Source organism: Eublepharis macularius, chromosome 2, assembly GCF_028583425.1.
Source record: "Eublepharis macularius isolate TG4126 chromosome 2, MPM_Emac_v1.0, whole genome shotgun sequence".
NCBI lineage: Eukaryota > Metazoa > Chordata > Lepidosauria > Squamata > Eublepharidae > Eublepharis > Eublepharis macularius.
In genome coordinates, this window is record NC_072791.1 from 235,388,300 (window position 1) to 235,410,957 (window position 22,658).

Sequence of the window (22,658 nt, forward strand, 5' to 3'; positions counted from 1 at the left end):
CTCCAGATTAGACTACTACCATGTGCTCTCTGTGGGGCTGCCTTGGAAGCATGAATGGGTACAAAATGGGACAGTGAGACTCTTGCGTGGAGTCAATGGATTGGAGCTTCTGACTTCAATGCTGAGTCAATTGCCTGTTCACTCCTGGGCCCAATTCAGAGTTCTGGTTATCACCTTGAAAGGCCTTCATGGCCTGGGACCTTCACACCTCCCAAACTGCACCTCTAGGGTTGCTGGGCTGCATCCTGGAACCTCCGGGAGCATTTTGGGGTAAGGACGATATCATGGTGCGCATGCAGAAGTTTGTATGTTAGCATCTGAGTCAATTGACTTCCCCAGAAGTTTTTCTTGTTAAAGAAAGTAGTGAAAATTATTTACCCATGCTAGGAATTCTGCAGGATGTGATTTGTCCTGTAACTGGGACCTGACAATGACTGTCCTGTGCCTTCAAGTCACACCTGGCTGATGGTGGCCCCATTGGGTTTTTCAAGGCAAGCAGTGATCAGAGGTGGTTTGCCATTGTCTGCCCCTGCGTAGCGGCCCCAGACTTCCTTGGCGGCCTCCTATCCCAACACTAACCAGGGCCGACCCTGCTTAGCTTCCATGATCTTTTTTTTTTTTGAAAATTTTTTTTATTGGGTTAGAATCCATTATTTTTTACATTACATTCAATTTTCCCCAAATTTTTTCACTTCTAACCCCCTCCCTTTCCCCCCCTTTTGTTGACTTCCAACAGCTTTCCCACCCTTTGTCCCTTTTCCCTTACTTCTATTAAATTCCTCTATCTAAAACAAGTATACATTCTCCATTATACTAAGCAGTACATCCTTAACTACTTTTCTTGTTATATACCCAAACTGTAAGTCTTTGGTTCTATCTTGGATAAACAATTTATCCCATTTCCAGTTTTAAATATTTCTATATATCATAAACCATAAAAATCTTACATTTAAGATCTTACATTTAAATCAAGCAATTTAACTTATTCTCTATATATTACTCATTGTATCTTTTTATGGTAATTCTATATAACTCATATCATAGTCAATCAATTTGACTCTTCTGTACATTCAGTTTGGTGCATACAAATCTTATCAAAGAAAGAAAATATTGTTGGTTACCCAATACTTATATTTAAACCTTATCATTAATTATTTTCTATCAATATTCTATCTATTAACCTATATATATCTATATATATATCAATCTGTTATTCTAACTGCTTATAAATTCACATTTATCTCTTCCCCCCCCCCGGTAAAGTCACCCCCCTCTACATTTTATTATACTTCAGTAGTTCTCAAACTGCCACAGTTTTCCTCCCACCTCCCATTTCTTCTCCAGATATTGTTTCAGCTTCTCCCAATCTGTGTTAAACTGCCCTGAGTCCAGATTTCTCAGTTTTCTTGTCATCTTGTCCATTTCTGCCATGTACAGCAATTTGTAAATCCAATCTTCAATAGTTGGCACTTCTTGTACTTTCCATTTTTGCGCATACAAAAGTCTGGCTGCTGCTGTCATATAAAATATCAACGTCCTATGATGGGCTGGAATTCCCTCCATTCCCAAGTTTAGTAGCAGGAGTTCTGGGTTCTTATTTATTTGAAATTGTAAAATTTCGCTCATTTCTCTTATTATTTCCCCCCAGTACTGCCTAGCTACATCACACGACCACCACATGTGATAGAGGGAGCCCTCATGCTTCCTGCATTTCCATCATTTATTAGAAGTGTTCAAGTTCCCTAGCGCAATCTTCTTTGGTGTCATGTACCAACGATAGATCATTTTGTAAATATTCTCTTTAATATTTGTACATGTTGTTGTCTTCATTGTAGTCTTCCACAAGTATTCCCATGCCTCCATTGTTATCTCTTTATTAAAATTTATAGCCCATTTCACCATTTGTGTTTTTACTATCTCATCCTCAGTATACCATTTCAACAGTACTTGGTATACCTTGGATATTCTTTTCTTGTCCTCTTTAAAAAGGGTCTGCTCTAGTTCCGAATTCTCTATTCGTATACCTCCCTTTACAGAGTCCGAGTTATACAAATCTCTGATCTGTCTATACTGGACCCAATCGTAGTTCGGTGATAGTTCCTCTTGCGTCTTTATTCTAAGTTTGGATGCTTCTATTTTAGTTATTTCTTTATATGTCAAACATTGTCGTTCGTTGTCAACAGCTCTCGGGTCTATCACCTCATATGGAACCACCCACCAAGGAGTTCCTTCTTGTAGGTAAATTCTGTACTTCTTCCAGATTGTGTATAGACTTCTCTGTACAAAATGGTGCAGGAACATCGAGTTGACCTTTACTTTGTCATGCCATAGGTATGCATGCCATCCAAATATTTTTTTATATCCCTCTAGGGCTAATAGTTTCTTGTTCTTTAATGTCATCCACTCTTTCAGCCAAACTAGGCAGATTGCATCGTGATAAAGTCTCAGATTGGGCAGTTGCATTCCGCCTCTTTCTTTTGCATCTTGTAAAACTTTCATTTTCACTCGAGGCTTCTTGCCTGCCCATACAAAATCTGATATTTTCCTCTGCCACTTTTCAAATTGTTTAGAGTCTCTGATGATTGGTATTGTCTGTAGCAAAAACATCACTCTTGGTAACACATTCATCTTAACCGCTGCAATCCTACCCAACCATGACATATTGAGCCTATTCCATTTAATCAAGTCTCTCTCAATCTGAATCCACAATTTTTCATAATTATTCTTGAACAAATCTATATTCTTTGCAGTCAATTCAATTCCCAAATATTTCACCTTACTTGTTACTTCACAATCCGTTGTTTCCATTAACAATTGTTGTTTCTGCTTAGTCATGTTTTTACATATTATCTTTGACTTCTTTTTGTTAATGAAGAAACCTGCCAAATCCCCAAACTCCTTAATCTTATCTATCACTTTTGGCATGTTCTCCAGTGGGTCCTCTACAATTAACATTATATCATCCGCAAATGCTCTGACCTTGTATGAATAATCCTTTATTTTTATTCCTCGAATTTCCTCATCTTGTCGTATTTGTATCATCAGAATCTCCAATACTAAAATGAACAACAGTGGAGACAACGGGCAACCTTGTCTTGTTCCTTTGCTTATAGTCAATTTCTTGGTCAGTTCATCATTTACCACAATTGCTGCAGTCTGGTCTCTATAAATTTCCTTAATTGCTCTGATGAATCTTTCTCCTAATTGTAGCTTTTCCATAGTGGCAAACATAAAGTCCCAGTTTAAATTGTCAAATGCCTTTTCAGCGTCAACAAAGAAGAAACCAACCTCTTTATCACAACGCTTATCATAATATTCAATAGCATCAATCACTGTCCTTAAATTGTCTCTTATTTGTCTGTCTGGCAGAAAGCCTGCTTGCTCCTCCTCTATAACTTCCGAAAGCCACCCCTTCAGTCTCTCCGCCAGTATCTTCGCAAAGATTTTATAATCATTGTTGAGTAACGATATAGGTCTGTAGTTTTTCACACTAGTCAAGTCTTGGCCCTCTTTTGGGATCAATGATATGTTCGCTTCAGACCAAGTGTCTGGAATCCTTTGATCCCTTAAAACTCCATTGATCACCTCCTTTAGGAATGGTGCCAGCTCATTGACCATAATCTTATAAAATTTAGCTGTAAGTCCGTCTGGCCCTGGCGCCTTTCCTAGATTTGCAGATTGTATTGCCTTACTTATTTCCTCATCCGTTACTTCACTGTTCAATTTATTTCTCCAAGCGTCCGAGATTTCTGGAAGTGTCATTTTCTCCAAATATGGCGCTATTGAGTCTTTATTTACTTCTTTCTTATTATACAATTTAGCGTAGAATTTATAAAAGGCTCTACTAATGGTATTCTGTTCCAAATACGTTTTGTCATCTTCACAAATTTTATTTATTGTTTTCTTTTCCCTTCTTTTCTTCAGTTGCCATGCCAGGTACTTCCCAGGTTTATTTGCACCCTCAAACACTTTCTGATTCAGCCTTTTGAGATTCCACTCCAATTCTTTATTACTCATTGCTGTTAGCTGTTCTTGCAATATCTTAATTTCCTGGTATAATTTCTTTTTCCCTGGTCTCTTTTTTAGCTGTATTTCCTTAGTTTTAATTTTCTCCTCAATCTCTTGTCTCTTCTCCTCTTTCTTCTTTCTTGCTCTACCATTTAAGTCCATTAGTATGCCCCTTATAACCGCCTTATAAGCATCCCAAACTTTATCAGTTGGTACTTCTTTATTCACGTTGTATTGAATGAAAAACTTTGTCTCTCTTCTCAATATTTCCATATTCTCTTTTTCCTGTAACAAATCCTCATTTATTCCCATGCTTTCCTTTTCCTCCTTTTCCCCAGCTTCCACATAATTGGGTTGTGATCTGAGCCTACCATCGGCATTATTTCTACATCTTTAGTCCATAACGCCAAATCTTTTGAGGCCCAGATCATGTCAATTCTTGATAACGTGGAATGCCTTGCAGAATAAAAAGTAAACTGCCTACTTTTAGGATATTCTCTCCTCCATACATCTTCAAGAGTCTCTTGTTGAATCAACTCAAAAAAGAGCTTTGGTAATAGTCCTCTTTTCTTTTGTGTCATTGTAGTCTTTTTATCCAGTTCCAAGTCTGTCACTCCATTGAAGTCTCCAGCAAGAATTATTTGGTCATATGAAAGATCATCTAAATGCTTCCTCAAATCCTCAAAGAAGCTCTCTTTTGCACCGTTGGGTGCATAGATTCCGACTACCAACACTCTCTTTAAATTCCAAGTACATTCCACTGCTACAAATCTGGCTTCCACATCTTTCATTATAAATTTTGGTTGTAGCTCCTCTTTTACATACAACACCACTCCTCTTTTTTTTTTACTTGAGGCCGCTACAAAGTCTTTGCCCAATTTTCCCAGTTTTAGATATTTTACATCCTGTCTTCGAATATGAATCTCTTGCAAACAAACAATATCACATTTTTGTTTTAATAGCCAGTGAAAAATATTTTTTCTCTTATTCGGTGAATTTAGTCCATTTACATTCCAAGATAATACTTTACACTCCATATTCATAATCTTGTTGGTAAGTCTTTTTCATTGTCCCTTATAAATCGCTCCATCTCCCGCTCAGATCTGATACGCTTTTTAGCGCCTCCAAATTCGAAGGACAAACCCTCTGGGAGCTCCCATCTGTACCTGATTTTCATGTCCTTCAGCATCTGGATTAGCCCTTTATATTTTTTCCGATCTAGTAGCACTGATCTGGGTAGTTCCTTCATTATGATAATTGTCTTGCCATCGATCTCCAATGGATCTTGAAACTGTTTAGTCACAATCTTCTCTTTCATGTTTCTTGTTGTAAATTGTACAATCACGTCTCTTGGTAGTTTCCTCTGGGTTGCAATTCTCGAATTCACACAATATGCCACATCTAGGATAGCCACAACATCCTCCTCCTCCTTCCCCAGGTATTCAGCTAACACCTCCGTCATCTGTTCTTGCGCTGTCTTTCCTTCCACTTCCGGCAGGCCGCGAAATCTGAGCTGCTTCTCCATATGTCTGCTTTCCGCAACCGCCATCCTTCCCCTCATCAGCCTCATCTCTGTTTGTTGCGTATCTGCTAAGTTCTCCATCGCTCCTTCTACTGTTTTAACTCTCTGCTGCGTCCCTTGTAATTCACTTTGTATTGTTTCCATACCTTTCTTCACTTCTGACAGCTCCGATTTTACTTCTGACAGCTCCGATTTTACTGTCTGTTTAACCTCTTTAATCAGCTCCAATTTCATGTCTTTAAATTCTTTAATCACCTCCAAAAGTTTTTTATCCAGGTTTTCTATTGCCGATTGCCACTCTTTCTTCGACATCGTGGGGCTTGCTTTAGCTCGCTCCCACGAGTCCGCTCTCTTCCTTAACTCCGTGGCGTTAAATTTAGTACCTTTTTTATTTCAAATGTCCCGGTCTTCTTGCATAAATTAATTTTAAAGGGTCCAAAATGTCGGGCGTCTTTTCTCTATGGTCTCTCTATGATTTTATAATCCAATATGGCCTACTTCCTTTTCCGCTGAGGCCGCGGCCCTTCCCCTCTCAAAGATGGCAATTCCCTTCTTCCTGCCCTCCAGCCAGGGCCGCTTCTCTCCAGCCACTCTATTGTTGTTACGCACTTCCTGTCTCCCGTCTTCCCACAGCAGATCTCGCGATGGTGTCTTTTTCTCACAGCTCCAAAGCCACAGGTATTCAAAACAATAGTCCGATTTCTTTAATAACTTCTTTAAACTTAGTCTCTTTTCTAATACAACTCCTGCCGAAGCTTCCCCTCCTTTTCACTAGTCTGTTGCAGTTTAAAAGTCTACTTTTTTTCCTCTCTGTTTTTATCAATCTGTCCCGTATCGGAAGATAGTGATCTTTACCTTCCCTTCACTTTTCTCGGGTTGTAATCGCTGTTTTGATTTCAGATTCTCCTTTCCACTTCTTTCCCCCAATCGAAGCTTGGGTATGTAGGTCTTATGCCAGCCGAGTTGGCCCCAAAACTGCCGCAGAGATTGTAGCCGACCCGTCTCAGGGTGGGACCTCAAGGATCGGGAGGGGACCCGTTGTGTAGAGCCCCCCCTCGTCCGAGATCAACGCGCCCTAGGGTCTCGAGCGTTCTTTGCCTGCTCTCCGCCTGAGAGCAGTCGGCCGCGGGCTATTTTCACCCCGCCGGCCGCTTAAAACGGCAGTCTGGTCAGCTCCGCAAATGGAGCTGCGTTAGACCTCCATAAATCCCAAACCGGAAGTCCCTTAGCTTCCATGATCTGATGAGACTGAGCTAGACTGGGACATCCAAGTCAGAGCTGGGGCTGTCCAATAAGTAAAGGGAACATTGCCTGCTCAGAGATGTAGTTTAAAGAAAATCTCTGAATGGTGGCAGCAGAAAAGGAATTACAGGTAGCTGGCTGGGTCTGGATCGTTGACGCTTACCTGGATCCGCTAAGTAGACGCGATTGCCGAGTGAGGTGCTACTGGCCCATTTCACCACAATTACTATGTAACAAAATGTGATCAGCTGTTAAAAGGTGCTCGTTTCTGCCTTTAAAAACTATGAATTTGGTATCAACATCATTCCCAAGATGATATATCATGTTTGTGTTTCCTGACAGAGGGTGGCTGAAGAGAACAAAGGAAGAACTCTGGTCTTCAATGGAGAAAGGACTACGTGGATTTCTCCTGCAGCACTCCAGGAACTTCTGGGCCTGAAGGCCAATTACCCAAATGCCCCCCTTGTTGTGGGGAACACGAGTGTAGGTATGTAAAGCATGAGGCCTTTATGTGCAGCAGGACGGCTCAAATGAGAGCGTGCACAACCTGATGTAATGTCTCCCACGGAAGCCACTGGAAGACATTGGTAAGAAGTTTCCAGATGAGCACCAATGATACATTTTCAACACATATAGAGCCCTGTGGTGCAGAGTGGTAAGCTACAGTACTGCTGTCCAAGCTCTGCTCATGACCTGAGTTGGATCCTGGCAGAAGCCGGGTTCAGGTAGCCGGCTCAAGGTTGACTCAGCCTTCCATCCTTCCAGGTCAGTAAAATGAGTGCTCAGGTTCCTGGGGGTAAAGTGCAGATGACTGGGGGAGGCCATGGCAAACCACCCCGTAATAAAAATCTGCCAAGAAAACATCGTGATGTGACGTCCCCCCATGAGTCAGCAATGACGCGGTGCTTGCACACGGGACTACCTTCACCTTTAAAGAGACTTGGAGTTGGATTCTGAAACTCCCTTCTGCAAAGTTGGAGCATGTGTTTCCCTTTCAACAAGTTTTCCTCCAAGAAAGACTTCCTTCAACAGACTTAATGGAAGGAAGTCCAACCGATGGGCATCAGTAATATCACTTGTAACAAAAGCCTGGTGTAGCCGTTGTAAGGCTGCCAGGTCCCCTGTCATTTCCTGAAGTGACATCATCGAGCAGCACCAGGAGCATGCATACTTTGCATGCACAAGAGGGAACACCCTCTGGTGAACTTCAGTGATGTGACACCACGGCTAGGCCTACACAGGCAGCAGAATGGGTTGGTAAATCCCTATGTCTGTAGAATAGAAGGTGTGCCATATTAATCTTGTGTGCTCCTGGATCCAGGGGCAATCTTAGCCACGGAGCATCTGGGGCTGCTGCCTTGGGCCCCAGGCTGGGGGGCTCCAAACACCCACAGCCCTGCAACCCCTGACAGCGGAGGAAACGACAGGAGATGCAGGCTGCCACTCCCAATTGCAACCACTCCTTTGCAGCTCAGGCACCTGGCTTCACGGTGGTTACACGAACCCCCCCCCTTCCCAAGCTCCTGCAGCCGGCTACGTGGCAGCTGCATGCCCCTCCCCTCTGGGGCTTGAGCTGATGTCCTGGGGGGGCGGGTGCCTGGGCTTTGACATCACAGCGTCTGTATTGCAACGCTATGGCATTAATATGAATGCAGCGCCATTGCATACACGCTGCCAGAGAGAAACTGTGACCCCTGGGACAGCCCCGCAGCACATCTGCATGAATATATCTAAGACAGCTAAAGGAATAAAATATGTTTTGGTTTCCTTACTTGGTCTCATATTCGTGAACAGATACATTAAAGCTGAAAAGAGCTTTTTGAGGAAAAGAGCAGCACTCTGCGGACATGAACTCTCAGCACGAAACAAGAGGACCTTCTTCCCGCCTCCCTGCCCCTCCGCTCCCTATTGCCTTCATGCACACTTTATGGTCTTAGCATCCTGGTTGTATTTTCCTCAACTTTGGGGCTCCCATGCTGTACCCAAATAGATTTGTTTGAGAGTTTATTTTAGTTTATTCTATTCAGTTCATTTATTTATATTTAGTTGATCCATATTTGAAAGTCTGCTCCCATTTTGCCCCCACTCTAATCCTTCTGGCCTCTGACTTCATCCCTTTTAGGGCTTGAAGTGAAAAAACTGGGTGTCCATTACCCAGTCCTCCTTCATCCTGCCAGGGTTCCAGATCTGCACGTCGTCTACAGGACAGACAGTGGTAAGTCGCGGCTGTGCCCAAGAAGCCACTGGGGCGAGTGTCTGGGACTGGGGTTTCTCTTTTTCAGTTGACCAAAACATTTTACTGAAGAGCTAATGATAATGATATTTTCTCACATTGTCACCTAATAAGCACGATCAAACATGCAATAAAATTTACCTCATGGGCTCTGCTGCCGCCAGTGCAGTTAAGATTAGAAGTTAATAAGTCCAACTGAAGCCAATAGAACAAATGAGTTATAAGATGCAGCAGGCAGTTATTATTTTCTCATTGTTGTTTATTTTCATTTAGCAGATTATTTTATATAAGAGAGAGAGAGAGAGACTGTTTATAACTTCAAGTGCAACTCCCTGCTTTTCCATTGAATACCAGTTCTAACTCCAACTGTGCTTGCCAGCTGTGACTACTAAAAATGTAAGGCCTGCTGAAATTTATTTGATTCCAGGGATAGTGGTAGGTGCGGCAACCCACTTGGCCCAGCTGAGGGAAATCCTGTTAGATGTGGTCCCAGAGCTCCCAGCGGAGAAGACAAAGATTTACTGTACTCTCTTGAAGCAGCTGAGAACCCTCGCGGGAGAACAGATCAGGAATCTGGCTGTAAGTTTTTTCAAATGTTACCTTTCCCAATGTCCCGATTGCTTCATGTCCCTTTCTGCCAGCGAACATCAACGAGAAATAGAAATCCTTTTCGCGAAGGTTTGCTTTAATCTGGTTCATGAAACTCCGAGACACCCTCGTCTGACTAGGACCAGCCCTGAGTCATTTGATGCCCTGGGCAGGTGTTTGAGTTGGTTAGCTTCACCTGTCTGCTCTCTGCTTCACAGTCTCTGTGTTGCTGAGCTTTGGGGGACACTATAATAGGATTCTCCCAGAAAGCATTTTCTCATCCTGCGGAGAGCCCTGATAGCACTGCTGAACATCTGCCATTGGCCGTAGCAGACGGACTGGAAGGAAGGAAAGCAGACAGTTATCTCTGGTGGTCCCCGACTCGCTGTCCGTCTCCCCAGCCTGCAAAGGAGAGGCAGCTATCACGGGACAACTGCTCAGAGCAGGAAGTCGGGAGATAAGGGACAAGCCATCCATCTGTCCATATACCTAACCTGCTGGTTCACGGGCACACCTGCCAGGCCAACTCAAGAAGTCCCGACACAGTAGGTGGGATGCAGGCTAAATATTCCAGTGGCAGAGTGGAACTTTCCTGCCTCCCCCTCCCACAACAGCCCATTGATCTCCGCAAAACACGGCTCCTGGAGGATGGGGGACCCTGAGACATGTAAAGAGGGATATCTGCAGCAAAAGCGGGGGGGGGGAATCGGTGGGAACTGATTTATTTAATTACTTTACTTATACCCCATCTTTTTCCTCGATGGGAAAACCATAATTCTCCTCTCCTCCATTTTATCCTTTCAACCACCTTTGAGGTAGGTTAGGCTGAGAGTATGTGACTGGCCCAAGGTCTCCCAGCCGGCTCCCGTGGCACAGTGGGGATTCAAACCCGGGCCTCCCAGATCCTAGCCCAGCACCCTAACCAATACACCATGCTGGCTTTCAGCAGATTTCACACTGGAAGCTGCTGGTTTAGTCTAAATGAAACCCAGTAGTTGGAACTCACTGACAAGTTCATGGAAGAACATACCATTCCCCCCCCCCCCGAAGGAGCATTCGGGAACTCTCCGGGGCCTCGTTGTAATGCGCAGAGACTCACTCTGGTCAAAGCTGAACAGGGTGGTGGTTTGATGGCTTCGGATTCTTCTGTCCTTTTCTCCATGTCTCCATGCCTCCTTTCATCCTTGTCTCTCTTATCAGACAAACGGCAAAAAGGGAAAGAGTTCATCATCTTTCCACCTCACACCCCACTTTCATTTAACGTGTCGGGGGAAAGGACGGTGGGATTCAATGTCACATCCCTCTTGCTGTGGATAGACTTGAACAAGCTTGACTTTCCTCCTCCAGGCCTCAGGTGGTCTCCCTGCTGAACCCGTAGCCACAGTTCCTTCTAGGAACACTGAAAACAAATGTTTATGGTAAAGGAACACCGAAACCAAAAAGCCACAAAGTACACATATTGGATCTCCCCGTCCAGCCCCCCATCTCCAACCTAGTTACATTTCCCGCCCCCCACCCCATTTGAAACAGAACGATATAGGGCTGTTTTTTAATTTATCTTATTTATGCCCTGGCCTCCCCACGAATGGGCTCAGAGCAGCTAACAGCAAGGAACATTTTACATTAGAATCATCAACAGTTATCTGAAAGCTGGGGAGGCTGGCCCAAAAACATCTAGGACTGGAGAAGTATTGAGTGAGGCAGGGTGGACTACTGCAGTTCCCACTAAGAGCTGAAGTTGGGTTAGGACGGTATTCATGCTTTATTGAAGATGCTGTGATATCAGTTTTAAGTACAGAAACTCCATTTATCACTGAACAGATAATTTCCTGTTTGAAGAGTTATGTGCAAACTGAAATGCCAGAAATCTATAAGTAAGGTTGCATTTTACATCTGTATACCTATTTTTGTGTGAGAGAGAAATAATAATAAAGTCATTGTTTGTCAGTCTTTAGGAGGACACATAGTAAGCAGAGGGTCGCCCTGGGACCTGAACCCTGTCCTAGCCGCTGGGAAAGCTATTCTCAATCTGGCATCAAGAGGTAAAAGCCTGTATTATCAGTGAATAAATATTGGTTTAGGGGACAAAATAGTGCACAGGAAGTGTTTGTATAACTATAAAAGAGCATTGGACACAGTGACCCACAAGTCCTAATGTACAGTTTCGGCCCAAGGTTTCCCAGGGCCTTAGGCCTAGTATGACTGTGGGGCCCGTCCAGTCCAGCATTCCGTGATCTACAGTGGCCAACCACTCTGAGGTGCCCGTGCTGCCCCCTCGTGGGTCTTCATCTCTTTGTACACCAGGCATGGCTTCTTCCCACACAACGGAGGACTGTATTTCGTGTTCCATTTAAGAAAACTACACATGCACAAACACACGCAGATGTCTGTTGATTAGCCCTGTGAACTAGATGGAACAAGTATAAAAGTATAAGTGTAAAAAAAGAAAATGATAATGTCAACTGAAAGGCGGTCCGCCTGAATCATGACCTGGTGAGAATATCCAAGAACGTAATAGCAGGGGAAGAATCCTCCGGACCCTGATTTGACAGGAGATGCCAGTTTGGATTGTCGTCTTCTCCAGATGAGGAGAGAGTGGAGAAAAACGTACCTCAATCCTGTTCTCTGTTCTTGGGAAGCTGGGGCTACAGGAGATGTAACGTTGCCCAAATAGTTCAGTAAACAGGATAACTGGTAAAATAAAAGGCCATGTTATTTACCCAAGGTGAAAGATTTCCCTTTTTAAAAGAAGCGTGAAGGTCTCATCCTGTAAATCTCTGAGCACACCTCCTTAACTCCGGGGGAATGTAGTTCATTCGCAGCGCAATCCTAAACAGATTTACACCCGCCTAAGGCAATTGAATACAATGAGCTTAGAAGGTTGTAACTCTGTTGAGGATTGCACCATCAGTTGACTAACCTAGAATGGTTTGGATGATTCATTTTCAGCACATGCTTGTACATATACCGTAATATGATCTTTGAATAAGCTTTGTGGGATAAGCCTAAAGCTCATACTGACACGGGCATATATTCGGATGTCTTTTTAATTTGTGTGGGCTGTGTAAACTTGTATATCTGTAAAGCCTACGCATTTCTCTGGCAGGTGGAACGCGACAGATTCCCCTGAATGACGAATTCCTGGCACGGTTGCCGGAGGCAGACCTGTCACCCGAAGAAGTCATAGTCTCAGTTTTTATTCCATTTTCCAAGAAAGTAAGTGCTTCGACGTCGTTGTTGTTGTTGTTCCACCTCTCACAAGATACTTTCAGCATTATAGTACAACTTCAGTGCCATACTAAAAAGAGTTACTCAGGTCTAAGCCCACTGAAATCAACGGGCTTTTACTGGAGTGACTCTTCTTCGTCTGCGGGGTCTCCACCTCGGAATCAGCCTCCAGGATCCAGTTTGTTGCTTAAGGCCGGGGTCATTGGATGCCCCTTGGAGCATTAGGCAGAGAGAAAAGCAGCTGAGCGAAAAGATGAATAAGGACAGAGAAAATTCCTCCACAGGAGGACCTTTTGTAGAGGAAATGAGCAAACCTCATATAGATTGTCTGTTTATCACATGGGTGCGTTCTCCGATGCATGCGCAGACCGGGAAAGAAGGGCTTTCTCTCCAGTGGGAGGGCACCAGCTGCATCCATCGGACAGTCCACAGGTGTACGATTGTCTAACGAAATAATCTTCATTTGGTGCATTGCTTGTTTCCTTCCTACATCGAAGTGCCTGTCAGGAAAGGAACTTGAGCCTGAGAGAATATATTGGCGTGAGTCGACTTTAAGAGCTGTTAAAAGTTATGCTTCAGGCTTGAGAGGGGTTTAGCAGCAAACTGCCTTCACCTGCGTGAATTTGGCACGACTGGGGTGTCATCATGCCCTATCTCCTCTTACAAGCTTCTCAGGGCAGTAATTGTTAAGTGGGGGTTTGCCCTGACTGGCTGGATTCGCTTTAAGGTGGGACTCTTTCCAGCCTTGAGGAGGGAGTGCGGCTTTCCCTGCTATGGACGCTGCTGGACCACTGCCTTGAGCCGAACGTCGCAAGACCTGTTATCCTGCTGTGGAGTCCGTTGGTGAGGCCGACCTGTGGGAGTATTAGTCAGCTGATCTAAGTGTTTCAGTTTTGGTAGTCCTAATTAGCCTTTTAGTGAGGATTTGTTATTTTATAGACGCTTGGAAAGTTTGAGTTCCTTAGAATAAAAAATATTTTTCTTTCTGTGTGCCTTGGTTCACTGTCTCTGCACCATAAACCGTGTCACACGCTGGGCAAACTCCCATCTAAGGACAAAGGGGTCACTCCCCCTGACAGTGCCTTCTAGGGAACCATTTCCTCCTTTGTGATATGCCTCCTTGATCAGGCTATTTGAGCAAAATAATAATCAAATTTGATTTATATACTGCCCTTCAGGACAACTTAATGCCCACTCAGAGCAGTTTACCAAGTATATCATTATTATCACCCTGTGAGGTGGTGGGGCTGAGAGAGCTCCGAGAAGCTGTGATTCACTCAAGGTCACCCAGCTGGATTCAAGTGGAGGAGTGGGGAATCAAACCCAGTTCTCCAGATTATACTCCCGCGCTCTTAACCACTACACCAAACTGGATCACTACACCAAAGCAGGGATCAGTGTAGAGGTTAAAATGACCAAACGTCTCCTTGTCTTGCCAGGATGAGTTTGTGTCTGCATTCCGACAGGCGGAGCGGAGGAAAAACGCCCTGTCGGTGACCAATTCTGCAATGAGGGTCCGGTTCCAGCCAGGCACTGATGTCGTTGAGGATTTGGCTATCTTATACGGAGGCATCGGCTACACCACCGTGAGTGCCCGGGTCACCTCTCAGAAGCTACGAGGAAGGTACGATGGTCCTCTGGGAATCCTGACAGAACAGCCCTTCTCGCTAATAGGGGAGGTGGTTCATTCTTATTGCAGGGCTAGAAAATGTCTGAGTGCCACCAAACTCAATCCCATGGAGAAAGACAGAGTCCTCCGCCCTCAGATAATCCTGACTCACCAGGGTTTAGATGACTCAGATATCCCAAATGCATTAATCCATATTAGCCAAGCTGTGGCCTGTGTGGAGTCCATGAGTGGCTCATTTTCATAAACTAGTTGAGAGATTCCAGAGGCCTCTGCCTGGCCCTGTAGAATACCGAACGCTGGACTAGATGGATCTTTTTCCGACCCAGGTGATGTTCTCGGCCAATGGACTTCCCAGCTATCCCCACCAAGCAGCAGAGGACAAAGGGTGAAAACCCAGATACTGCCACCAAAGTCCCGCTAGGCTCCTTATAGGGGAACAATGGCTGGGTTGTTTTATTCGAACTCTAGTGTCCTCCCACAAGTAGATAACAGAAAGGCTCTTCTTGAAGACTATTTCCTGCCGATCCCTGATCAGAAAGCATGAAAGAAAATCCCATCATTTGACTCATGACCATCTTCCCTTGAGTACAACTCCAGTATCAAAAGGCCCCCCAGTTCCGCTTATTCCTGTCCCTAAATTGACGTTTGTTTGCTCATTGATACCCTGCCTTTCTCCCTGATTGGGACACCAAGGGGCTTACTTTGTTCCCCTCTCCTGCATTTCCTCCCAACAAGAAAACCCTGTGAGGTAGATTAGGCAGCGAGTGTGTGACTAGACCAAGGGAAACCAGCGAGCTTCCACGGCAGGGTAGTTATTTGGGCCCAGATCCTAGTCTGACACTTTAACTAGTCTACCACATTGGCTGTCCTCGATTGGCAATTTGGGGGAAATGATTTGCTGTCAGTATGATATTATTTCACTAAAATCTGAAAGCGTAATGCACACAATTGCCAGATTGCAAGAAGACAAGTCCTTCTAGATCTATATCCGGTTTAAGCTTCTGCATTTTCTATTCCATCATTGTACCTGCATACATTTAACCCCCACACACAGTTTCTTACAGGGAGTCATTTCTCTAAAATCGCCAGTAACCACCCCACAAAACATTACTATTCTTAAAAGGGGCTCCCCGCCACACACGCATACCTGTCATTGTAATAACAGGAATGTCTTCAGACTAAAATATCTCCCCATAAACAAGACACAGAAATTGTGACAGATTCCCCGGGGGGCTAGGAACTGCCCCACAGGATTTCTTCCCCTGTCACAATATGGTTTCCAGCCTATCTCACCATACCAGGGTCCCCAAGAGGAAATCAAAAAGAAAACTGGTTGGAGGGTACAGCATCTTGGCCTAAGCATACCCCACCCAAACCTGAATTGGTAATTGAGGTAAATTGACAGGCAGAAGATAGTTTTTGTTTTAAAAGAGAATGAGAACATTTATTTGGGGGAAGTGGGAACATAAACATTAACACTTAACTAGAAGTTGTGGGATGCTAGGTTTTACACAGTAAATGTCCAAGGAAAACATTTTCTCAGGCAAGTTTATAATTACAACAACAACAACATTCAATTTATATACTGCCTTCAGGACAACTTCACCACCACTCAGAGTGGTTTACAAAGTGTGTTGTTATTATCCTCACGATAATCACCCTGTGAGGTGGGTGGGGCTGAGAGAGCTCTGAGACAGCTGTGACTGATCCAAGGTCACTCCGCTGAGTTCAAGCGGAGGAGGGGGGAATCTTGCACTCTTAACCACTATACCAAACATATACGGACACTAGTCCAATGTATCTTATAGGCATACTGTAACACCAGTTAGCCACGCTGGGGAACTTAACCCAAAGATCTGATATCTCCTTAGATTTTTTAAATCTACACTCTTCTTGGACTAACCATTCGCCTTCAAAACCTAACTTCTCCCTAACACCCTGCCTCTGCCAGATCTCCGTGCACATTTCCAACTAGCTGGTTCAGAGCAGTACAGAGAGTGGGCTCCTGTGTCTCTGGAGTACGTTTCTGTGCAGTACCTGTCACAGTAATATCACTGGATGAGCCACTGATATAGTCAATAAATGTGTGAGTTAGCCTGTCTCTTGCCTTCATTGAATGACTAGACTATGCCTTTGGTGCTGGGAGACCCCACAAGAGTGCCTGGATTGGCTGTCCTAAGCAGAAATCCCTTGATTTCAGGGCTAAATGACACGTTTTGCAGGAAATCCATAGCCAGGTCTCTGACATTTATTTTTTTACGCAGTCATGGTTCCCAGCCACGGTCCTGCTAGAGTGGATTTTCCTCCTGCATCACTGCGCTGATCAAACGTGGGACCTCTGCAACTGCATTCAGTTGAACATCAAAACACTGAGAGATCCAATGTGCAGTTTGGCCCTCAGAGTGTACATTAAAAATGGTCTAGATCTCCAACTTAGTAAATAAGCACGTGTTTACAAATCGTTTCTCCCCCAGAAACTGGAACGAGCAGATGCTGGATGAGGCTTGCAGGCTCGTTCTTGAAGAAATTCGGATCCCTCCCTCGGCAGTCGGGGGGAAAGTGGAGTACAGGCGAACTCTGCTCGTCGGCTTCTTCTTCAGATTCTATTTGGAAGTGCTGCAGGGCTTAAAGGACACGGTAAGCCGGAATCGCCTCTCGCATCTGTGCGGGGGCTGAACATCTGGCTGTACATTGGAGGGATCTCACAGTGCTCTCTCCGTTCCTGGGAGTAAGCCACACGTCGTGGCCCGCTGCTCCCCATGGGCAAGCCCTGTCCACACAACCTGTGCCACCTGGTGGGCTTGCCCCGTTCCTTAGCGAGGGCAGGACTGGCGGATGTTCAGGCCCAGATCTTCCAAGGCGTTCCCTTCTACATGTGGGCCCACTCCAGGTTGCTAGGGTGTACATCATTTTTTCACTTTTATTTATTTAGGATATTTCTATGTCACCTCCTCAGAATCCTGCTCATGTCAGTTTACAATTCAAACAACGGATCAATATAAAAACAAGCCGTTATAAACAGGCCATTGGACATAAAAAGTATGAAAACGACCCATAAAACATTGAAAGAGGCGGGAAAGGTGTTTTGGCCTGGCACCTAAAAGAAAGCAAAATGGGCGCCAGGCGAGCCTTTCCTTAGTGGCTAGGTTTGCATATATTCGCAAGTGATACTGTCTGCCCTTTTTTGGATTTCTGCTGCGGTCAAAAGCAAAAGAGCAGACGAGGCCTCCCCCCCCCCTGATTGGTTGGTATCTCTATTATGGAGTACACATTTGCATAGCACAAATGACCCCACAAGTAGATAAGGAATCCTGACTTCCTCCACTAAAAATTCCATGGCCTCTCCTTTTCCTGCCCTGTTACAGAACACCGTTCCAAGTAACAACTTAGGCACTTTTGTACCATGTTGTTTCTACACCCATGAGAGGAAACTGTCCGGTATGAAGCAGGACTTACTTCCGGTGCAACAGAAGCCCCTGTAGAAAAGAGTCCAGAAGCACCTTAAAGACTAACCAACTTTACTGTAGCATAAGCTTTTGAGAATCACAGTTCTCTTTGTCAGATGCAGCATTCCTCTGACGAAGAGAACTCTGATTCTCGAAAGCTTATGCTACAGTAAAGTTGGTTAGTCTTAAAGATGCTACTGGACTCTTTTCTATTTTGCTACTGCAGACTATCATGGCTAATCCCTCAGAAGCTCCTGTGTTTCCGTTCATGAATCAGGTCTGGTAACTTACACGTACAACTTACCATGAACAGAGATTCTGCTGCATCAGTTGAAACTCTACCATAAAACATCTTCGCCACATGAATATTTCTTGGCTCTCTGACACTGTTGTCCTGTCTTTAACTGTTAGCAAACTGATAGACTGTTTTTGAAATAGCATATTTTCTGTAAAGGTCAGCTTTGAAAATAGTGGTGTGATACATTAAACGGTTTCTTAAACTGTCTTCCTCCTGCAGTACCCGTCCAAATACCCCGACTTGCCAAAGGAGTGCATGAGTGCCTTAGGAGTGTTCCTGGACCACCCTCCACGGGGGATGCAAGAATATCAGGTCAGCGACGTTATTTTCAAGGCCGTTCATCCCCAGGGAAGAATGGTGCCCTCCGCCTGAATCGACAGCATTGCTGATCCTCTCGCCTTCCATTGCCTTTCCTGGCAAGCGCTGTCATCTGGGACCAGAAGCGGATTAGTGCGTTAAAAAAAGTGCTCCAGGTGGACCTGAGCCAAGTGATGCCCGTGGGATTCGGCAAGGCCACATCTGTTGCCATCATTGCTGTGGTGCAGGTTTGACCCTTGGGCTCATGCACACACCCTTCCTAGCACTGTGCATAGAACATTTTGTGTACAAACCAGTGCACATACAGAAGGCTGCGCTCACATTATCTGACCACCACAAAGAAAGGGAGAATGGGCCACATGGGTGTGACTGTCTGCCTGTTTTAAAGAAGCCTGGAAGGGCTGTGTGCATACACAATTTGCAGGACTGATAAGGGTTGACCCCCCCCATCAGAATCAGAGAGCTCTGAGTGGCAGGCTACTCCAAAGCATCTGATTGGGTAGCCTGAGCTGGAAAGAGGAGGGTCTTTTTCTTTAGTCCTGACAGAGAGAGAGATCCAGTGTGTGAAGAGCTGGGAGACAGAGTCCTAAGGGAGAGCAGTTTCAACACCAGCAGGAGAACTGGGGAAGATTGGCAAGGAGGTTTGGGGAGTAGGTGCAGACTCCCAAATGGACCAAAGAAAGGGATAGACCTTCTAAGGAGAGGAGACTTTCCCTTCCCAGTCAAATGGGGAGGTAGCTCAGGGGAGTGGAGAAATCCCTGGTCGGATGTGGTTGAAAACTGCCTGTGGAGCTCTTCAGATTTGGAGCCAAGCTAGAAATGACGAATTACACTTGAACGGCAAGTGAACAGACTCAAATGTATTCCTCCCTGTTTACTTGCACTCCACTCGATCACATAGTGAAGTTGTCCTCTTGAACTCAGTAGATATCTCAGAGTAGTCCTCCCCAGTATGATCTATCTATATATGGTATGACCCCCTTACTCTGTGACAGGATGTGGACCCACAGCAGCCTCCTCAGGACCCAGTGGGACGTCCCATCATGCACGAGTCCGGGATTAAGCATGCCACCGGAGAGGCTGTCTACTGCGGTGACATCGGTCCCTTAGACGGACAGCTCTTCATGGCTGTAGTCACCAGCACGCGAGCCCACGCAAAGATCCTGTGAGTGACAAATCTGAGAAAACTGCGACCAAATGGGACCCCAGGACATGTTTTACCAACGTTTGTTTGCCTTAGGGGTGGACTGGAACAAGACTGGAGAGACGGCAAATATAAAGCAGGTCTAAAGAGGGAGGCTCAACGCCCCTTTTAATGTACAGACACACGGCAATGTGGGGTTGTTGGCTGAGAATGGACTGTGCCTCAGCCCCCACAAGGTCTCTGTGCTCAACCTGCCCTGATCTCCTGTTTCTATTGGGACTTTTCCTATTTAGTCAGAATGTACAACAGGATTTTTAAACCTAGATACTGTAAGGATCTGACAAGTAACCCTCAAGAAGACTTCACTGCATGAGTTAAATAACTTTATTGCTAAGCTACCAGTGTCAGGATCTTACTCCATCTTTGCCAGGAATGAGGCTTCTCTACAAGCACAAGACATAAGTAGGATTCTAAACGCGGGCAAATCCCCAAATCCCCACCCCCTTGAGGTAACAGCCAGCTAAGATCAAGAGGAAGCCTCTAGGCAGGAATGAGCAGAGCTGATGTAGGAGAAGCCTCAAGGTCATGGGGGTGTGCGTGCAAGCGCCTCTTCCCAGGCTCAGGCAAGAGGCATGTAGGAGAACAGACAGATAACAGTAGAGACGGCCCCTCCCTTGCGTACTTTCACCTCCCCGTCAAGAAATAGCTTCAGCCTTTAGTGATACCCAGAGCATCAGAGCACAAACAAACAGTACGCAGGGCCTTCTTGGGTATGGCAGGTGGAGCTGAGCACCTGACAGATTTCTGTGTCTGACTGCTGTCAAATGAACCGTGTCTCAGTTCAGTCAAGCGTCACCACATTGCCGTATATTTCTTAGGAAGAGCGTGCATTTGGTTTTGCCTTGTTTCTTTTTTAATTGTTTCTTTCTTTTTGAATCAAGCAAAGAAACGTTCAGTTTACCATTATTCCTTGTCATTCCCTCAACTGGACATAAGACTTTATACTCCTTTTCTTTAGATTGCATGGTCTTTTTTATTATTAGATATTATTTATTATTATATATTTAAATGATGATTTTGTATCTTAATCTTTTCTGTAACCTTTCTAAATTTTATCTTGATGGATGTTTAATTTTTTACTAAGATTGATGTTGATGCTCCCTTCCCCTTTCCAGATCCATCGATACCTCCGAGGCCTTGGAAGCACCAGGGGTGGTTGCTGTGGTATCAGCAGCTGATGTTCCAGGCAAAAATGGTGACGAGCACGAGAAAGTCTTTGCTGAGGATGAGGTACTTCTTACTGTGGGATCTTTGCTGTCTAATTTGCACTTTTTTGCCTGCCACAGATAAGAACCTACAGATCTCCTGCTGACGTGAGCGCATCTGGACTGCCAGAACTCACGAGCATGAAAGAACAAATGAGCATCAAAGTTCCACAGAAGGAAAAAGAGCCCTTGGTTACATTCGTTTTTTCCGTCAGGGAAGCATTGGAGAGAAAATTGCAACAAAAATGAGGTCCTTTTGGTCTTCTAGTGGCCCAGACCATGAATGGTGCCTTCACTCATTTCTCAGTCTCATAGGGATGAAGCCATGCAGACCAGGACTAGACGGCTGGGATTCCTATGTGAAGCCCGCCTCATCCAAACTCCCATCAGTTGTCTTCTGCCAACCCCACAGAGAAGTGCAATTTGCAGACTTTGTATGGATCAGAGGCCATGTGTCTAAAACCAGCGAGTACACCCTTACCCATCATGCAACCCTGTTGGGCATGCTGTGAGAGGATCTCTAATATGGTTAAGCCTGTCGTCGCTTTTGGAGCTTTGACTAATGGTGACATCACAGCGTTCCTCACGTTTTTCCTTGGACGCTGGGTTTCATCAGGGGACTTTCCCCACCTTGCTTTGTTGGCTGAGGAACCGCGTGTGGCAGAAGTGTCAGAAGAGTGTTCTAGGAAGCAGTCAGTCGTGTGAAGCGCTGATTAGGCCCAAGAGGCTTTCTCATTGCCTCGCACAAAGTACCGTCTAGAATACCCAGAATATTCTCCCATAGAGGAAGCCCAGTTGCACAGGGCAGATTGTCTACCAGGGAAGCAAGGGACCTCAGAGTTACTCAAAGCTGCAGTTAGAAAATTAATTCCTTAGAACAAAGTTTATCAGAGCGGATCAAAAAGTGTGCTGTGGCTGCCATTGTGATAAAGCAGTTCCCCTTACTTTCTGTTGCTTGGTTATGCCCTGCAGGTAATATACATTGGTCACATTATCTGCGGTGTGCTCGCAGAGACCTATGAACTTGCAAAGGAGGCCACCAAAAAAGTGAAGATAGAGTACCAAGATCTGGAACTTATCCTGACAATCCAGGTAAAAGACACTTTTTTAAAAACAAGCACTGCAGTGTCTTAACTTTGGGAATAGATGTCCTCCCATCCAGTAGGGGGAGCCATAGCAGAACTTCTCTATACATTTGCAAGGTGTCACAGTCCACCAGGAATTGGATACATCGCCTCTGGCCAAAGACCTAAAGGGAAAAGAGAGGGAACTGTAGGCCATAACATCCTTTATCTGGGCTATGATAAGTAAAGCGAGGGTGGTAGAGGAGCTCCCTGTGAATTTCCGATGGACCACCAACCAGGGCGGATCCAGCCATCCTCCATGGGGCATTCCTGCAATGTGAGTGGCTCTTCAGTCAATGGAAGAGCCACTTAATTTGGAGGAAGTCTCCTTCAGTTAGAGAAAGGCATCAAGCAGGAGCCAAAAGGAAAGGTGGAGTATAAATATTGTAGTATTCCTGAGTGGAGTGGTAGGACAGAGATTGGCTCCACCGGACCATCTGCTAATTGACAGGATTCTTTCAAGGAATGCTGAGCTAGTTGAACCTTGGTCTGGTCTAGCACATTTGTAGGCAAGAGTGATTGCTTAACAGATGATCTGTGCTAATCAGTTTCAGCAAAATTAAATGGGATTCTTTGGGGCACTTTACAGCCTAACGAAAATTCGTTCCATTC

At 44.9% G+C, this 22,658-nt stretch overlaps 1 protein-coding gene across 1 annotated transcript in view; it reads left to right on the forward strand.

Annotated features, from left to right (window-relative positions):
• The window catches only part of LOC129324707 (aldehyde oxidase 3-like), a 147,162-nt gene that overhangs the window by 18,599 nt on the left and 105,905 nt on the right, over positions 1–22,658 (forward strand). The window contains exons 7-17 of the mRNA XM_054972081.1: positions 7,115–7,259; positions 8,895–8,987; positions 9,433–9,584; positions 11,542–11,635; positions 12,700–12,809; positions 14,261–14,445; positions 16,926–17,088; positions 18,415–18,507; positions 19,509–19,678; positions 20,833–20,947; positions 21,895–22,014. Coding sequence (XP_054828056.1) covers positions 7,115–7,259; positions 8,895–8,987; positions 9,433–9,584; positions 11,542–11,635; positions 12,700–12,809; positions 14,261–14,445; positions 16,926–17,088; positions 18,415–18,507; positions 19,509–19,678; positions 20,833–20,947; positions 21,895–22,014 — 1,440 coding nt within the window. The remainder of the gene's footprint in view (positions 1–7,114; positions 7,260–8,894; positions 8,988–9,432; positions 9,585–11,541; positions 11,636–12,699; positions 12,810–14,260; positions 14,446–16,925; positions 17,089–18,414; positions 18,508–19,508; positions 19,679–20,832; positions 20,948–21,894; positions 22,015–22,658) is intronic.